The sequence below is a fragment of the Rhipicephalus sanguineus genome, chromosome 9 (genome assembly GCF_013339695.2).
Source record: "Rhipicephalus sanguineus isolate Rsan-2018 chromosome 9, BIME_Rsan_1.4, whole genome shotgun sequence".
NCBI lineage: Eukaryota > Metazoa > Arthropoda > Arachnida > Ixodida > Ixodidae > Rhipicephalus > Rhipicephalus sanguineus.
Window position 1 is genome coordinate 30,685,482 of NC_051184.2, and position 16,885 is coordinate 30,702,366.

The 16,885-nt window shown below is 42.4% G+C and overlaps 1 protein-coding gene across 1 annotated transcript in view; it reads right to left on the bottom strand.

The window, feature by feature from the left end:
* Nucleotides 1-1,776: 1,776 nt before the first annotated feature.
* Nucleotides 1,777-16,885, bottom strand: part of LOC119404895 (phospholipid-transporting ATPase ABCA1-like) — a 64,871-nt gene continuing 49,762 nt past the window's right edge. The window contains 4 exon segments of the mRNA XM_037671586.2: nt 1,777-8,727; nt 10,029-10,197; nt 11,815-12,061; nt 13,186-13,278. Coding sequence (XP_037527514.2) covers nt 8,660-8,727; nt 10,029-10,197; nt 11,815-12,061; nt 13,186-13,278 — 577 coding nt within the window. The 3' untranslated portion in view covers nt 1,777-8,659.

Below are 16,885 nucleotides of genomic sequence, written 5' to 3' on the forward strand. Positions count from 1 at the left end.
CAGGCAAAGTCGAAGCAAACGCTTTGATAGTACTTTGCTAATGACGCTAACCTCTTAAAATTCTTTAAGGAGGGCGATCTTGAGTGTGACGAAATAAATGCATTGCAGGCTACATGATTTGGACCTTGCAGTGGCCCATTCCAACACAGCAACTGCAGCCATATTTCAGTGACAACAAATTACAGCGTTGGTCGCACATTTAGAATTATAACGTTCTCTATGTTATCATTAAAATCACAGTCACAGCCCTTTACGACACTGCCTGTCATGTATACCACAATTTTTGTTCTTCTGAAAGCTTAGAATCAGCCAAGAAATAATGCACAGATCTATACGTACCTCACTGAGAAAATTGACTCTCGTTGAAGAAAGGAAATAGTAAGAGAGGCTGACGACTTAATTAAAAAGAATGAGTGTTGTTGTTGCATTTTTTACTGCAACTAACAATCTTTGAAGTAGTCAACCCATCAGTGGTTTGGTCTAGCCTCGCTTTAGACAGGTAGTGGTACCTCAATTGGTAGGTGCAGTGTAGAACGTTTCCACAAGAGGCGTGGAGCATTTGCAAGCGCAGATTAGGGAGTTCAAAGGGGGGTGGATTGCACTGAAGGCCTGTCTGATGCTCTGGAGCCCATAGACAGGGCTGTAGCTGAAGTCAATCCAAAACTGTCACGTATCCTTCATAATGCACCCTCTTTATGGCTGGTAAGATTGGGCAAGTAGTCTAATCTACACAAACTTGATAATGCGCAGCTTGAGGAATCGCAAACGATTTCACTCTTTGATGGCTGTGCAAGCACTGGGTCCTTTGGGAATAGTGGTAGTGTACATATAGCTAGCGGTTCATGACTGGCTGCATCTGCCCGAGTGTGTCCTGGTGAAGAGAGATGGGTAACAGAAGAATTTGGCCAATCTTTGCATTTTGTCTGCCAAAGTTGACTCATTCAACCTCGCAGAGGTGTTTTCTGCTTGAATGTGTGTGTGTAACAAGAACCAGCTTTTGATGTTCCTTGTGGTAGTGTGGACTGCAAGATGGTCAATTCATCATACATGACCTGCAGCTCGGTGCATGGTGAATGGAGTCACAAAGGGAACAAAGCAGTGGTATGTCAGAGGTGGGAATAACAAGAGGGAAGGTTATAGTTGTAGAAATCACTTGACCAGTGACATTAGGATCAACGAAAGCCTACTTTAACGTCTTCTCTTGAAGTTGCCAGCTGTCGAGTCATCTGCATGTGACCAAGGGCCTTGCTGCATGTTAGCAGCTTGTACTATGACCATGATGGCAGGTTGCTAAGGCTGTGAGATAGAATATGTGCTCGCTGTTTTACGTAATGGTGCGAACAGACTTGAACTGCTGGACTAGTGAAAAAGCTTAAGACAATGCGACGAGTGCCGTGTCTGTCTAAATTATTGTCGCAGGCTGGAGATGGTGTGAAAGTAATTTCAGATGCAACACAAGTCCATACTCATTAGATTTCATTTAGTTGTCTTTGCTTAAAAGGAATTCGAGACGTGGAAGGTTGACTGACACTAGTTTTGTTTGGCAAAATTAGCTTATCATTTGATAGGCGACTCGCTGCAGTCGCTTACAGCTGCCCTAAGCATTGAAAACTAAATTTATTTTCTGGCAGCACCACCTAACAAGCATCCCGTAAGAAGTGCTAGAGGCAACGACATGCAGTTCATTACACACTTTTAACTATCACAATTCGATCAATCGAGACGTGCTCGATCGATAACATTAAGCACAGAAAACAGAGACGTGACTCCTGAAGAAAAAAACAGTATCTTTACTTCCACCAAGTTGCAACAGAACAAATCACAGGAACACCAGAACAGCTGCATAAATGAGACGTGCTCATACTTGGAGATTGAAATGAAGAGTACACGCACAGTAAAACGTTTCATAACAGAATGCACCAGAGAGAACCAAGCGGTTTGTGTATACAGCAAGAACGAAACGGGTGTATCACTGTTGACCTGCATTTACAACAAGATGACTGCTATGACAACGTGACGCTGCAATACTTTTCTGCGTAGTGAAATGACTGCCAAAAGACAGAAGGTGCACCTTTGGATGTCAGAAGCAAATGCGTGTTTATCACAGCACAAAAAAAAATAATAAGCTATACACGTTAACACTGAATCGGAGAGCAACAAGCTTCAAGGTGGAATGAGTGACCACACCTAAAACAACAATGAAATACACTATTTTCACAGGTTGATACACTCAGCCTCTCTGAAAATGTACATTTCCTTTCTGTTTTGTTGATGAGGCCTCGGAGTGTCCACCTTGTGAAACGATGTGCTACAACTAACCGTTCACTGTCAATAACAGTAAATATGAACAATCCCCAGCACCAGGCATATGTGTGTGTTGTATTGCTGCAGACAGGTCTTGCCTAGCAAAACTGCCAATTTTAAGAGAAATAGACAAAAACTGTCGCATTTCCGAAAACGCGTACTTTGTCAGTAGCTATTGCACATATATACAACAAGTCTAAGGCTCTGGGGTCTCTTAGTTAACACCTAACCTACGCTCACGTGTCTGGGCCCCGTCCAGAGATCACTGCAAAACACAACAACAAAAACGAAATCATCCGACAACTCTTGCCCACAACAGGAGGAGGCAAAACTGTACAGCATGTTGAAATCAGCACTCTAAAAAAATAATATTCTCAGACATTTCTTACGCAGTAAGAAGGAAAATGGTTGTATTTGTTCATTGCGGCTTTCGCTCACACAAGAGAGCTGTGCTTTGAAATGCAGTACAAATGTGTCTTACTATGATCAACTTGTTCCCACTATGCATATGCGACACCGCTAATTTTGAAATGAATTCTGAAATGAATGAGTGTACTGGCAAAATGGCTCTGAACTAAGATGGTTGACTCAATATTTTGTAAGATCCAGCAAACAAATTTCGCATGTACATGAACTAACCAACAGAAATCAAAGAAAAAAAAAACAGTACTTAGCTGGAATGCCAACTACATTCTACAAAAAAGGGCACGTTTGGGGCATCTTGTTGTCATATATCAATAATTTTAATCTATCTCGTTCACCTTTCCTTGTATTATCACCGAGCGCCCGGTACTTCAATGTCACGAATGGTGCAAGCACTATCTGCATTACATAGCACTCCCGACAGAAAAATGGTGAGCGCAGAGTTTTCGAGAACAGAAATAATGCAAGCAAGCCAGACAACGATTACTGTTGTGTGGCAAAAGTCGGCCCAAATACACCCTTTTTTTAGAGTGTATAGACAGGTAAGCATCAAACATTTAAAGATTGTGGGACCTGAGAAAATGTTGAATTGCCTAGCAGCCTGTGACTACATTTCCTGGCAGTCAGTTAAACTGCGCAATATAATATTGTCTTGCACATGCTAATACTTGTCGAAGATCACACGTGGGGTTGTGTGCCCAGACCACCGAAATATTCAGGATTTTCAGAGACCTTGCTGTGTGTAACCTTCCAAAAATGTGACAGCTGCTGGTAAAGCGTTGTAAAGAAAGGACAGTGAGTGTTTACACATGTATACCTGTTCACATTCTTGTCAAATGTGCCGCGAAGATAATCGTATTTGCATTTTGTCAAGTTAAAAAGCATGTGAATGCCTCATCGACCAATTTGACAAAGAAAATGACAACGGTTATCTTCATGGATGATCCTAATGAGAACGTGCATAGATACATGAACCAACAGTTATCTTCTCTTGCTCACAACTTCGCACATACACCTCGATTTCATCCTTAAAATTTTCATTGATAGTTCAACATGGCCACGCACATCTTTCACGCATTCATCGAAGTTGTTTGCCGAATAAAAAAGAGAGGAGGTAGGAGCGGAGGTTCTAACAGTGACATCGTATAAATGCTTTGGCCAAATAGACTATCAGGAAATTGTTTCGCTGCCTTTTTGTTGGTTGGCCCACAACAGTGAAGGACTACCACAACAATGCCACGGTCTTGTACTGAATCCATGTGGTCAGGATGCCTAAGCTATGTAACAATGATAGAATTTTACAATGCAAATTCACTGTACAGGCAGTCCTTAATACAGTACAGCTACCAATACGGACCCCGTGCAAACTACAAGACCGCTACACAGGCCTGCAGAACAGCGCTGCGATGACACTTGCAAGTTTGTTCCGTATACGTCAGCTTGCCTTCCGACCAATGTACTGGTTAACACTATCATAAATGCTACGTTAACATGTGTACAACAGGCATGTCGGCCAACAAGCATGTAGCCCTCAACAAGCTACATCTCTCAAGCAGTCTCTTTACAAAACAGCTCTTTTAATAGCTGAGGTGCACATGCTAGCAGCACCTACACACTAGGCTCTGTGCTACGGCAGTAATAAAGTGTATGGCTGCGTCGTAAAACGAAATTCACGAGCACGGCTGGCACTGATAATGCGCATATAAAAGGTTTGGAAAGTTCCAACCAGCACAGGCCCCTATGCCACCAAAACACTGCATAGTGGTCACCAAGTGACGACGACGCAATGTCTACACTATTGGAGAAAAAAACCTGGCTCCTGCAGAAAATGCACTGGTACATGAGTGCTAGTAGCTATGTTGCTACTAGTACCTACTGGTGTTTGCTAGTAGTTAGCACTAGTACATACTATTAGGTAGTCCTGACACCTAATAGGTAGTAATAGTACCAACTAGTACCTATGTAGGGTAGCACCATTTCCTTTTACAATGCAGATCAAAACAACATGTTCAGTTGGACTGAGCTCAGCCTACACTAAACAGTAAATTATGTAAGACAATGGAAAAGATGAATGTAGTTAAAGGTTCTATGTGCATGCATAAACTTGCTCCACATGCCATCCTATTAGAAGAAAAAATTGCTTCTGGTCATATGGTATATGGAGTAATGCGTCCCTAACATTACGTATTACGTACACATACCAAAATAGTAGTTGCGCATATCTCGCAAACGTCATAAATCTCCAGTGACCTTAGCAGCATGTGATATTCAGCTGTTCTGCCAACCAAATATGGAAAGTGAAATAGATGGAATTGGGTTAGAAGCAACTGAATATTCACCAGGTGTTTCAAATATGATTCCACTTATGATTGCAGGGAGCTTCCCTATGCCTTTAGAGTATGACGTTGTTTTTGCCATCTGATGTAGCTACTGCTCTTAACCTGAGTTTTTTTTTTTGCACTTAGTGTTATGTTTTATCAAATCCTCGTAGAACCATGATCTTGCGTTAAGAGATAAGATTTGTAAGAGAAAAAAAGAAATCACATTTATAGTACATTAATCGCAAGGTTAAAACAAAAAGATTGTGATACATGAATTCTTTGCACAACAAAGCTGGCAGTAGTGTTAATGTGGGCGGAGTCCATAGTGCAACTTCTAACTTGCACATGCCTATGACATACCAGGAAAGTTGGTACGACGCCTGGCGCAACAGTATACTTGCACGACCGAAGTTTATGTGAGCATAATTGTGGCCACACAAAGTGCCAAAAAAATGTCTTTGGTAACTAAATCCAATGTTTTTTGGTGGTGCCCAGAATATCATCCCCACTACAGAACAACGCTAAAAAATAAAAATACACGCATTACAGAAACACTAGGTTTCACAACCACGTCACAAACAAAAGGAATGCTAGCTACTAATGTAAGATCAGCGTTCTACAGAACGACTGTTCAGGAACCTTGCATAATGGAATCAAAAGTCGTAACAAATCAACAACAACAAAAGAAAAGATTACAAGACGCAATAAATTGTGAAGTCACTATAACAATAAAGGAGCATGTAGACGGTCGTACACCTACGCCATATCTACATGTCATGTTGTAGTTACCCCTGCATCACTTTTCGATGCAGATCCTCAAATACCCACTTTGGTTACTGATCCTCATGTCAGTTTACTGAAAAGCACATTACATGTTTTAAGAATGCACATGTCATCGAAGTCAATGACAAGAGCAACATTTTCAGATCTTCAAGCCGAAATAGATGACACATCGGAGAGAAATTTAACATTATTCGAAAGTAACATCCTACAACTCGAAATGGCTGTGGTGGTAAATAAATTTAGTGCAGTATGCGAAGCTGTATACTATCGTGTGTGTGAGCTACAATGCACTAATGCATGGCAAAGCACTTGTGCTTTTTAGCACTAAAATGAGCGTTACAGTATGTTACAATATAAAGTGGCATTTGTCATGTACATTTTATCCAAATCAGGAACAGTAGGCATAATTCACCACCATCCTGCAGAGGAGAGCTCTCATCAAAAGAGCGTTATGAATTAAAAAAAAAAACATTTGCAAGCCTGTCATTTGCAGGAAAATTGACCGGCAACATGTTTACACTTTAAAATGAGGTTTACCCATAAAGTTGCATTTTGGAGATGCAGACAAAGTCAGAACCTCAAACTGACAAACGGTACACATCTCCCATTTCTTGTTTACATGTCTTGCGTTGTCGGTATACTCAAAGCGTGGCTCTACCAGTACACAATTCCGACTCGGCCAATAAGAGGTGCTTTTGAAACAAAATAAATATGCACTGGGTTGCTGTAGTCAAAGTGGTCTCACACTTCATTATTAACAGCCCTGACGGTCCATCCGTTCTGTGTTACAAAAGTATGCTAGGAAAACCACTCGCGACAACCAGTTAATAACGAAAGTAGTATGACATAACGTACTCAAAGACAAATAAAACTAATGTTCTTTCAATGCCAGTAATGCTGGTTATGGGAACACTTTAAGCAGAGTCGATTATTGCACAAAATTCAAAGGTTTCCTGCACTCATGTTCGACCCTACAGATAAAATCAAGACATCACGCTGCATTCGCAGTTGTAATACTAAGCTCACTGCAATGTCAAAACAAGCAAGAAAAATGCAAGCAAGACAGGTTCTTGCTCAAACAGCAGATCGCAACACAACCATCAGTGCGACAAACCAACAATCAAAAAAACCTCTTTCGGTAGTCTAAGCGTCCTGTACAACACCGGAAAGCCTTCACTCAATGTCAAACTCAGTCTGAGTCATGCCCTTATGATCACAGCCCATATCACCACGCACAGGTCTAAAACTTGCGTTGTCGACAGACACACATTCGTACTTGCAACCTTTGCAGAACCAGAGTGCTTCATGCAGACTTGCCAACCTGCTATAACGGGTGGCATTTGGTTTAGTAAGAATGGTCACTACACTCATGGGTGTATTGAGTGCTCAGTGCAGTATCCGAGTCTGCATCTGAGCTAGCAAATTTTTTAAAACCCACCAGCAAACTATAAAATCGACGAAAATCCAGCCGGCATCCGAAGTTAAGTCGTGACCGCAACTTATGAATTGAAGATTGCACACACGATGATTCATTCTAAGGCATCATACCGTAGAATCGGGGGCCATATTCTGAAGCAATCACTTTTGGAGATGCCGTCAAAATGTCGCTTTCAGTGCGCGCCGATTGACTGGTTGAGGAAAGGCACGCATGTAGTCACCTCAGCCATTGAACAGGCGAGACCCTATGTCATGCAAAGCTACATTGTTGCTAAAAAGTGATGATCTCAGAATACGGCCCCTTGTGTGCTCGTCAGACATAACTTGTGACAGGCTATGACAACCGGGACAGGGGACAGGGCTAGCAGAAATGATCTCCCCAATCTGCTATTTGCAAGAAAATATTTTAAAAATGCTGAGCACTTTTGTTGTTATTTTGCAAACAATCGTGTGCAGCCATACGCGTGCCACTTAGTTCCACACTTGCCGCCTCGGCTACGAGTGGCGCTGGCTAACACTCCCAGGGATTACAGGAACAGAAATACCCAACAGAGTGGACGGGGAAGCACGTTCTGTCGTAGCTTAACCAGTAGAGCATCGGACATGTATTTAGAAGGTTGTGGGTTCGAATCCCACCAACGCAAATGGCATTTTCTTGTCCACTTTAATTAATTTCAGTTTACGTCTTAATTTCTGCACCACAGTTAAAGACAACTAACATCCCCTATGCTTTCCTTCGGCCAATTGTCTGTTGGATTCATTTGGTTGTGTCTAACAAAGAAACGAGCCCCTCGAAAAAAAATTCCCTTTTTGTTCATTCGTTTCGTATCGTTCCATGAATTGAACAATCGCTGCATGTCTTCGACACACTCATTTCACCCACTGCGCCGCCGCATTTTCACTCCACGGCTACGAGGCAGCAAGGAGATCGGGGAGGTCATTTGTGTTTGCCCTGTGCACCCACAACAACTGCAAGTGCTAGCAACAAAAATGATGGAACGCTTCCTGTAACACATCGAAGGCTGGTAGCACACAACGTTTTCGCCACCAATCAGTTTCACTGGTCACAAAGTTGGTGCCACTAAGAGTTTCACCAGTCACGAGGGCCCATTGGTAACCGGCACAATCAGGAGGACGTAGAACTTCACGCGGAGAAGTCGCTCCGACGACGGGATAACCGAGGAGAACAAAACTAAGAGAAACGCATCACCTGCTGGGCTGTGCGAGGTTGGATGGAACGACACCTGTGCTTTCACACTTGCACTGACGTACACTCGGTTTTCTCTCGGTTCTCGAAAATGGGGGGATTGGGAAAGCACCACTTGTCACGTGCACTCGATGATGGGAGGATATCACAGCTGGAAAACACCTTTCGGTGCTGCACCGTGGCTTCACACGATGTCGGTCTCCCGGATCCATTCTGGAAGCTCGATGAGTTCTTGGCCTCGTGACAGTGGACCTGCGTGCAGAGACGGGCAAAACCGATTAATGCGTCGTTGCGACACAGTCGAACCTTGAAGTAACGATGTCACATTCAGGGCTAAGTTTCACTCATTAAATCCTATATTCAGCAACAAAACGGACACAAAAATTGGTGCAATAAAACTGCAATCTGCAATGAGGACCATGCAACAACAAAATTATAGATGTCAACAACGCTCAGATGCAAAAAGCCATAACTATAGCCTCCAGTGCATGACAAACCAAGTCAGGCTGAGCAAAGCTGCTGTTCTAGGTGCATATTTGATGCTTACTGGTGGCATCAATATAATTGTTGGGGTTTTACATCCCAAAACCACGATATGATTATGAGGGACACTGTAGTGGAGGGCTCTGGAAATTTCGACCATCTGGGGTTCTTTAATGCACCCCTAAATACACGGGCGCATTAAAGTACATGGGCCTCAAGCATTTTTGCCTCCATCGAAAATGCGGCCGCCACAGTAGGGATTCGATCCCGCAACCTGCAGGTCAGCATTCGAGCACCACAACCACTAGACCACCGTGGCGGGTAGCACTGATGGCATCAGTGGCAGAAATATATTACTTGGATCAAAGGAAGTAAATGTGCACAGAAGCACTTTTAAAGCTTTCTCTTCTCTTTTCTTTTGGGGGGTGAGTAGAAAGGGGTGGGTGGTATGAGAATAATTTCAAGCTTTTTTTCTGCTTGAAACAAAAATGTGTTTTTATATTACTGAGACACGCATATAAATAGCCCTGTCCTTCTGGAAGTGGCTACTACATATGCGACATAACAGCACACTGACTCACAGAACTGGAAGCACAGCAATGACAGCCCTGAAAAAGTAACACTAAAAAGAGAAACAAACAACTTTGCTTGCTCACGTTACACACCACCGCTTATCACACCTTAAAAGGGCTCTTTGTCAACTTAATCAAACGGTTAATGCAAAAGCATCAAGTGTTCTTGCCTCCGTTAACGGCATCCATGAGATCCAAGATTAGAGTAACCCTCTTATAAGTTATTCTTCCTCTAATCATTTAAAGCCATAACAAAAAATTTAGCTTTGGCAATTTTTTGCTTTCATCTAGAAGGATCAATCTTTCTCGCTCATTTGGAAATTCCTGAAAATTCACTGCAGTCACAGAATGTTTCCATTTTCACTCTAGGTTCAACCAAAAACTCCGCAGAAGCAGCCTTTGCGGGCACCCGTAGTGATGCATAAGCCAAAACATGTGGGCACCATCTAGTGAGTAATATACAACAGCTATTGCAGTAATGAAAACTGCTAAGCTTACCAGCAGAAGCGGGCCGTATGCTGACAACGGGTGTGAGCTTGTCAACTGCGGGGCTCGTGGGAGGGTGAGTGACCTTTGGTGACGATGGCAACGGAGACGGCAGGTCACTTTCCACGTCCCCCTGCTCGCCTTTGACATCACCTTGCTGCTTGGCGAAGTTTATGAACACCTGTTGGGCACAGCACCAAACGCATTTTAAAACACTGTAACGTCAAGTCGGCATCAGCCATCACCCTCGTGGCATCTTCACTAAAGTATTCGCTTCTGTCTGACAGGAGTCTTGTTTAGGGATGGGCGAATACTGATTTGGTCAAATAATTTCGAATCGAGTAGTTCGGATAGTGTATATAACATATTATTTAAAAAATAAGCATTTTTGTCATGACCCAACTATCTCGCACAATATTTTCAAGAAGTAGAATGAGGTGTGTTTGAATGCCACTTTTTTGTTCGAAGCGAAGTGGAAGCCACTTTGAAAAGTAGCAAGACTTGAATAGCAGTAGGGTATGGTTATATAAGTAGTAAAATATGGTACGTTTTAAAATTTGCTATACTTAGCACATATAACACGCCTTTAAAGTTAAAAAATAATTACTCGAGGTGTGACCTCGCGACAGCGAATTTCTGGTAAGGTGCTTTCACGGCATGGCAGCTCCATCCTGTAGTGAAACCATCTTTACAAAGATAGTTATGGGCAGTCAAATATACATCTACTTGTTTATTTCGAAAACTTCGAAACGTCAAATGCTTTAAACCCGTGTCGAAGCGAATTCGAATACTGTAATATTCGTTCGAATATTCGAAGCACTCAAATATTCACCCATGACTGGTTTTGTTGCTGGAGAACTCATCCAAATGGATGCGTATTGGTGCCAGCGTAAGACAGGACACAGAATCTAAGTGCTGTTTTTCGTTAGGTACGCATACATTATTTCAGAAAAAACACCCCCATCAAGAAGTCTTAGCAAATTATGTTTACTGTGCAGTAGATCACTTCTTGAATGTTTTCTCCTTGATGGTTCAAGACAAGCCATCGGTCTTTAGTGCATGGGCCTATCTTGGTCTGCTCTACATGTTCTGTCTCGCATCAGCTCTTACATGCATCTCATTAGGCAATTCTGCAGAAGTGTATGTTACTGGGAAAGTTGGTGGGAACGTCAAAGCTGCATTCAAAATTCCAGTTGAACACTGCTTACGCTCTCGGATGCGGTCAGCACATCACACGGAAGTGGGTTTTCTACAAGTACCACAGCAATACCTCCCAAGACCTTCTCGCATGCCTTTTTATGATTGCTGTCAAAGGCGAAACACAAGGATGCGAGGTTCTGCTCTGTGTCCCGCTTCAGCTGAGCCAGTCAAGAAGAAGTCACAATTAGAACTGTAACAAATAATGAATAATTGTTGGGGCATTATGCCCCAAAACCGCGTTATGATTATGAGACGGCTCTGGAAATTTTGTCCACCTGGGGTTCTTTAACGTGCACCTAAATCTAGGCACACGAGTCTCTAGTATTTCCATCCATCAAAATGTGGCCACTGCATCCGGGACTCGATCCCACAACCTTCAGGTCAGCAGTCAAGCACCATAACTACTAGATCGATGAGGCAGGTGATGAACAGAGACGCTAGCTTTGGCTCATTGGCTGGAAACAGCACTATAAAGCCCAGTTTAATCCTGCCTATAAAATTTGCTACGAGTAGGGATCGCACAGACGCACAATTCTAACAAAACCATACAAATGCCTCTCACACGGCTGCCTAGTTCTTCGTAGGAGGTCGTACTCACCTGATCAAGCGTTGTCTGCGTGACGGAGTAATCGTCAAGCGACGAACTCTCACGGGCCGCTTCGAGCCGTTGAAACAGCACCGCGAGTGGCACGCTTGGTGATATCTGGTACTCCATCTGGTTCAGGTGTTGCTCCCGGAGCTGGGCATCAGCGGCACCGAATGAGTTTTCCATCAAGGAAGCCACGTGGGAGAGCTCTGACGAGGTTCCACCCACTTTCAGGGTCACAGTGTAGCCCGAGCCATACCTGCGTGGAAGATTCGAGACACTCGGAATAAAAACACAACCTTGCAAAGCAGGGGCATAGCCAGAAATTTTTTGCAGGAAGGGGGGAGGGAGAGGGGGTTCAACCACATATACTTGTGCGTGTGTTTGTATGTGTTTCGGTGGGAGGGGGGTTTGAACGCCCCCCCCCCCCCACCATGGCCAGGATTGAACCCCATCTTTCAGATAAGCAGCCAATATCGTAACCACTGTACGACCGTGGCAACCCCATTTGTAGAAAACAGTTACAAATGAAATACAAACAGATTTCTCCCAAAGAAAGCTTCATAGTTGACGAAAGGTTTTGTCCAGGCCTGGGATTACATCCTATGTTGCACCCCAGACCAGAACAAACTTTTCGTCAGCTAGAATGCTTTCTTTCTGGCAAATCTATATGAATTTCTTTTAGACACTCATGCCATTAATGGGCGGACAACAATTTTTTTCTATAACGAACCTTCCTACGCCTTGAGGGCTTCCTCAGAACAGACATGCCTAAGCTCTCTTGTCTATGCTGTTGACAGTCTACCCGATGACTAGCTTGATTACAGACGGCGTAAGGAAGGCATCACAGTCAATAAAAATAATTTGAGGGGTTTTATGTGCCAAAACCTTGGCACGTTCACTATCTCTGGCAGTGCCACTATGCATCACGTTGATTACAGCTTTGTTACAGTCAACATTATTTATCATGAAGTGCGTAATTGCCTGTGTATCAAATTAATTTTACATCAAGTAATACAGTAAAAAAAAAAAGGAATGCTTTCATAAACTATGGGTACTGGCTCAACAGTTTGCTGTGTAAACTTCTGTAAGAATCTTGTATCAATAAAATAAGCTATCAATCACAAGCTATGTACAGTGTTTATCTGTTGAGCATGAAGTTACAAATTTGATTTCCAGCCACAGTAGCCGCATTTTCACAAAGTGCATTGGAGCAGTCCTGGATATGTTGCATGCAAATCAGCCATGGGAAATTAATCTAGATACTTTGATGTGTCATCTCTGAGAGGCCAAGTGCCATTTTGAAGCAGCAACCAAATCAATCAATCAATCAATCAATCAATCAATCAATCAATCAATCAATCAATCAATCAATGTGCTTACTTGTTTTTGAGATGCTGAATGCTCCCCAAGCAGCGAAACTGCCCATTCACCATAATTGCCAGCCGACTGCACAATGCTTCACACTCTTCCATACTGCAAGAAAGAAGAAAAAGAAGAGTCTTGCAACATCTGTGGTATGTTGTAAAAATATAAACAATAACACTGGAGCATTCAGAGCATTCTGATTAGGCATTAGGTAATACGGCATGCAGGTGACATGCGTTGAAGTACCCAATCGGTGAAAAGATTTTTAAAACTTAATTGGACTGCTATGACAACATACACATCACCCATTCATCGTGTTGTTATCTGAAACAGATTTTCGAAAACCCATCAGTGCCATGTGGCACACTGCTACCTCTTCAGCTAAATTGAAGAGACAGAATTTGCTTGCATGACAAACGGCAATGTCAAAATAGTTTGTTAATGAAATTCTAGTAGTTAGTGTCTTGATTAATCACTTTGGAGCATGTGCTGTTGTCATAAAACTGAAGTCAGTATTCAGGAAAAGCCATAGTTAAGCTTAAGTTTAAAGTAGAGCTGTGCGAATAGCAATATTTTGGGTGCGAAGCGAATTCGTATATTGAAGTGTGAGTGCGAATCGAATAGAATATTTTTCTAATATTTCTCGGATACTTCTGGAATATTTTTTTAATACTTCGAAGCGAAATTGCAGAAAAAAAAAGAGAGGATTCCTAAGCATATTCTTATGAGATAGCAACAAGAAAGTGTTTCTTTTTGCTAGGTTGATGAAGCACTGGTGGGGTGGTGTTTCATAGTTGTCTTATCAAGAATGAGGCAATGTAGAGGCCGAATTGTATTTATGTACATGATTTGGTGCAACCAAAGTGTTGCCGACAACACTTTACACGTGATAGGCAAAGATGCCATTTCCTCAGCCTCCCCTCCTCTCTCAACTTCTGTGCAAGCCCAACTGATGTGGCGGACAAGGGTGTGCTCCCTTCAAGTCCAGAGTTCCAAATCTGCCTCGTAGACGTCGATATATAAGAACATCTGAAATTTTGGATGCTAAAAAGCTTCGGCTTCCGATTTTTCGGACTTCTTGCCCAAATTTCAGGCCCAAAACAGCATTAATTGAGCCCCCACCTCCACCACATCTTTCATCTCCATGTTGGAACCAGCGTTTTCTTGAGTTAATACATTTGCGACCGTAACGGAGCTTGAAAGGCAGCTTTGCCGCAATACCGGGGTGTGATGGGGTGAAGCATATTAAAAATCTGAAGGGATAACTTTCAATCGGATGTTGACTGTATTTGTTTTTGGGAAGTTCGAATAGTTCGAATAGTAAAACTCCAGTGCAAATCGAATCGAATAGCAAACACCATTCGAAAAATATTCGAAATTTCGAATATTCGCACACCCCTAGTTTAAAGGTATCTGCCCTTGACATAGGCCACATACCACTTCACTCATTCTTGTCTTGAAATATGTAAAGCAGGAATTTCAAGAAAGCTTTAAGAGAAACGTTATTGTGTTCTAATGCAAACACAAAACTAATATGCAATTTACAGACATTAAGTGGCAGTATAGGCAATGCAAAGTAACAACAGGTAAACTGAAGTAAGCCAGCGAGCCGAAATAACACATGAAGCTCTGAAGAATAACTATTGTTCTGAAGCCTCATAATAATTCCGTAAGACCATTTTTAACAACACAAAATGTACAAGAAAACATGTTCCTCGGTTTACATAATTATTGAATGAGTCATGCATCCATGGCACAGGACATAGATGTGTTCATACACTTACATACTTACACATAAAATTGTAAAACTAATCGCAACGTCTCGTTCCCCATTTAGAAATTTCAGAAGAATGCACACATTACACAAGAAATCACCTAGGCTGGAACTTCAGTAATGCAACCCAAGATCATGCTATTTTCCAAATTAATGCATTGATGGTCAAATACATTGTTTTAAATGCGAAGCATTTCTTAGCGAACCTTTGGCACTTTGAGCGTTTCTATCTACGTATCTATCTATCTATCTATCTATCTATCTATCTATCTATCTAGCCGCCTACGTCTGGGGGCTCTCATGACCACCTCCTTAACTTGGTGTAGACCAAAATTGGCAGGGGAGGGTAAGAAGTTTCGACGAATATGACTGTCGGGTCATGACATGAATAACGTGATAATCCTGTCGTGTACATCGTCAAACCCTTCGCTCCAGACACGTGTGGCACATACCCGTTTAGCACGGGCCGCAGTGCACGGGTATGCGCCACAGGTGATTGACAGTTTATATCAACCCAGAAACGGCGAGAACAGACATTAAATGTGAGAGCGTTAAGAAAAACTGGCATCGGCAGCATTGACCCGACGAATGGGAAGAATGAAAATTAGGATCCGAGCAGGAATCGAACCCGAGCATTCTGCGTGGTAATCAGGTATTCTACCATAGAGCCACGTCAGGTCTATAAACTGGTTTGGAAAAACAGCCTATGCAGGTGTAATCTCGGTGCACAGTCACTTGTGGTTGTGTTGCTTGCTTCTAATTTTACAAGAAAGCAATAAACACTGCATGGTACCCCTACAACGCAGGCGTCATATCTGATTAACGTCTGCGGTTCCAGTGCTAGCTCCGCGTTTATAGCAGTCTAATAAACATTACATATGTATTCCTATGATTCAGCAAGCTATATTGAAACATTGGTCGACCCCGGAGGAATACAGTAACAAAATTTACGTATGATATTCACATCATTGCACCGTAAAGAGCACTTAGTCCACCAGAACGACGCACTGACCTCTTAATTTCTTACGAGAGTGGGCGATCGCCTTATGCTGACCAAGGATGATGCCAGATTGATTTATAACCGCTTTGTAGACTAGGCTACGTTGGCTACATACACCCGTGTAGTCTACAAATACGACAAGCGCCATCCACTGATGTTGTTCTATACGTAGCACTATCCAGGCCCAGCCTCGACGACCTAGCTATACCTCACCAACGCGAAGGGTGACTTCAGATTCCGACATGTCGCCTGCTCTAACGACAGACAATTTGTCGACGATATGACCACGGCATCCACGATTTCCAACAGCTGTAATATACCTCATACTTTAGTACACACGTACCCTTCGTCACCGCGATCACGACCTGATCCGATAACAAGTCATGACCAGCTGTTGATGCTCACATATCGCGGTGATGATGATCTTGTTCAAGAACTATCAAGAACTTCTTCCACAAATGCACACGGGTTCGTGAAACGTGCGTGCGTTCTCCATCGTAAGAGACAAGTATAAGCATTAATCAGCTTACCGCTTCTGGTGTTGGTATAATAACCACGTTGCCGTTGGCAGCGTTACCCAACTGTAAACAACTGGTTATATAACACATATGCGGCTCTTCAACATATATGTGTGCGTATAAAATATATACAGCTCTTTAGCGTCGTTTTGTAACCTTTCGCTCAGTAAAAAAAAATACACCACAGTCACTTTCCTGCTGCATGCTTCGCATAACATCGACTCCCATGGTACGTGGGATCTGCCGAATTTTTTGTGTAAAGAATGTGTTGGGGCAAGTTGAAATGCCATACTTGTACTTAAAAAGCAGTGCTGCAAAGTTGAAACAGTTTATTATTATTATTATTATTATTATTATTATTATTATTATTATTATTATTATTATTATTATTATTATTATTATTATTATTATTATTAAAGTTGA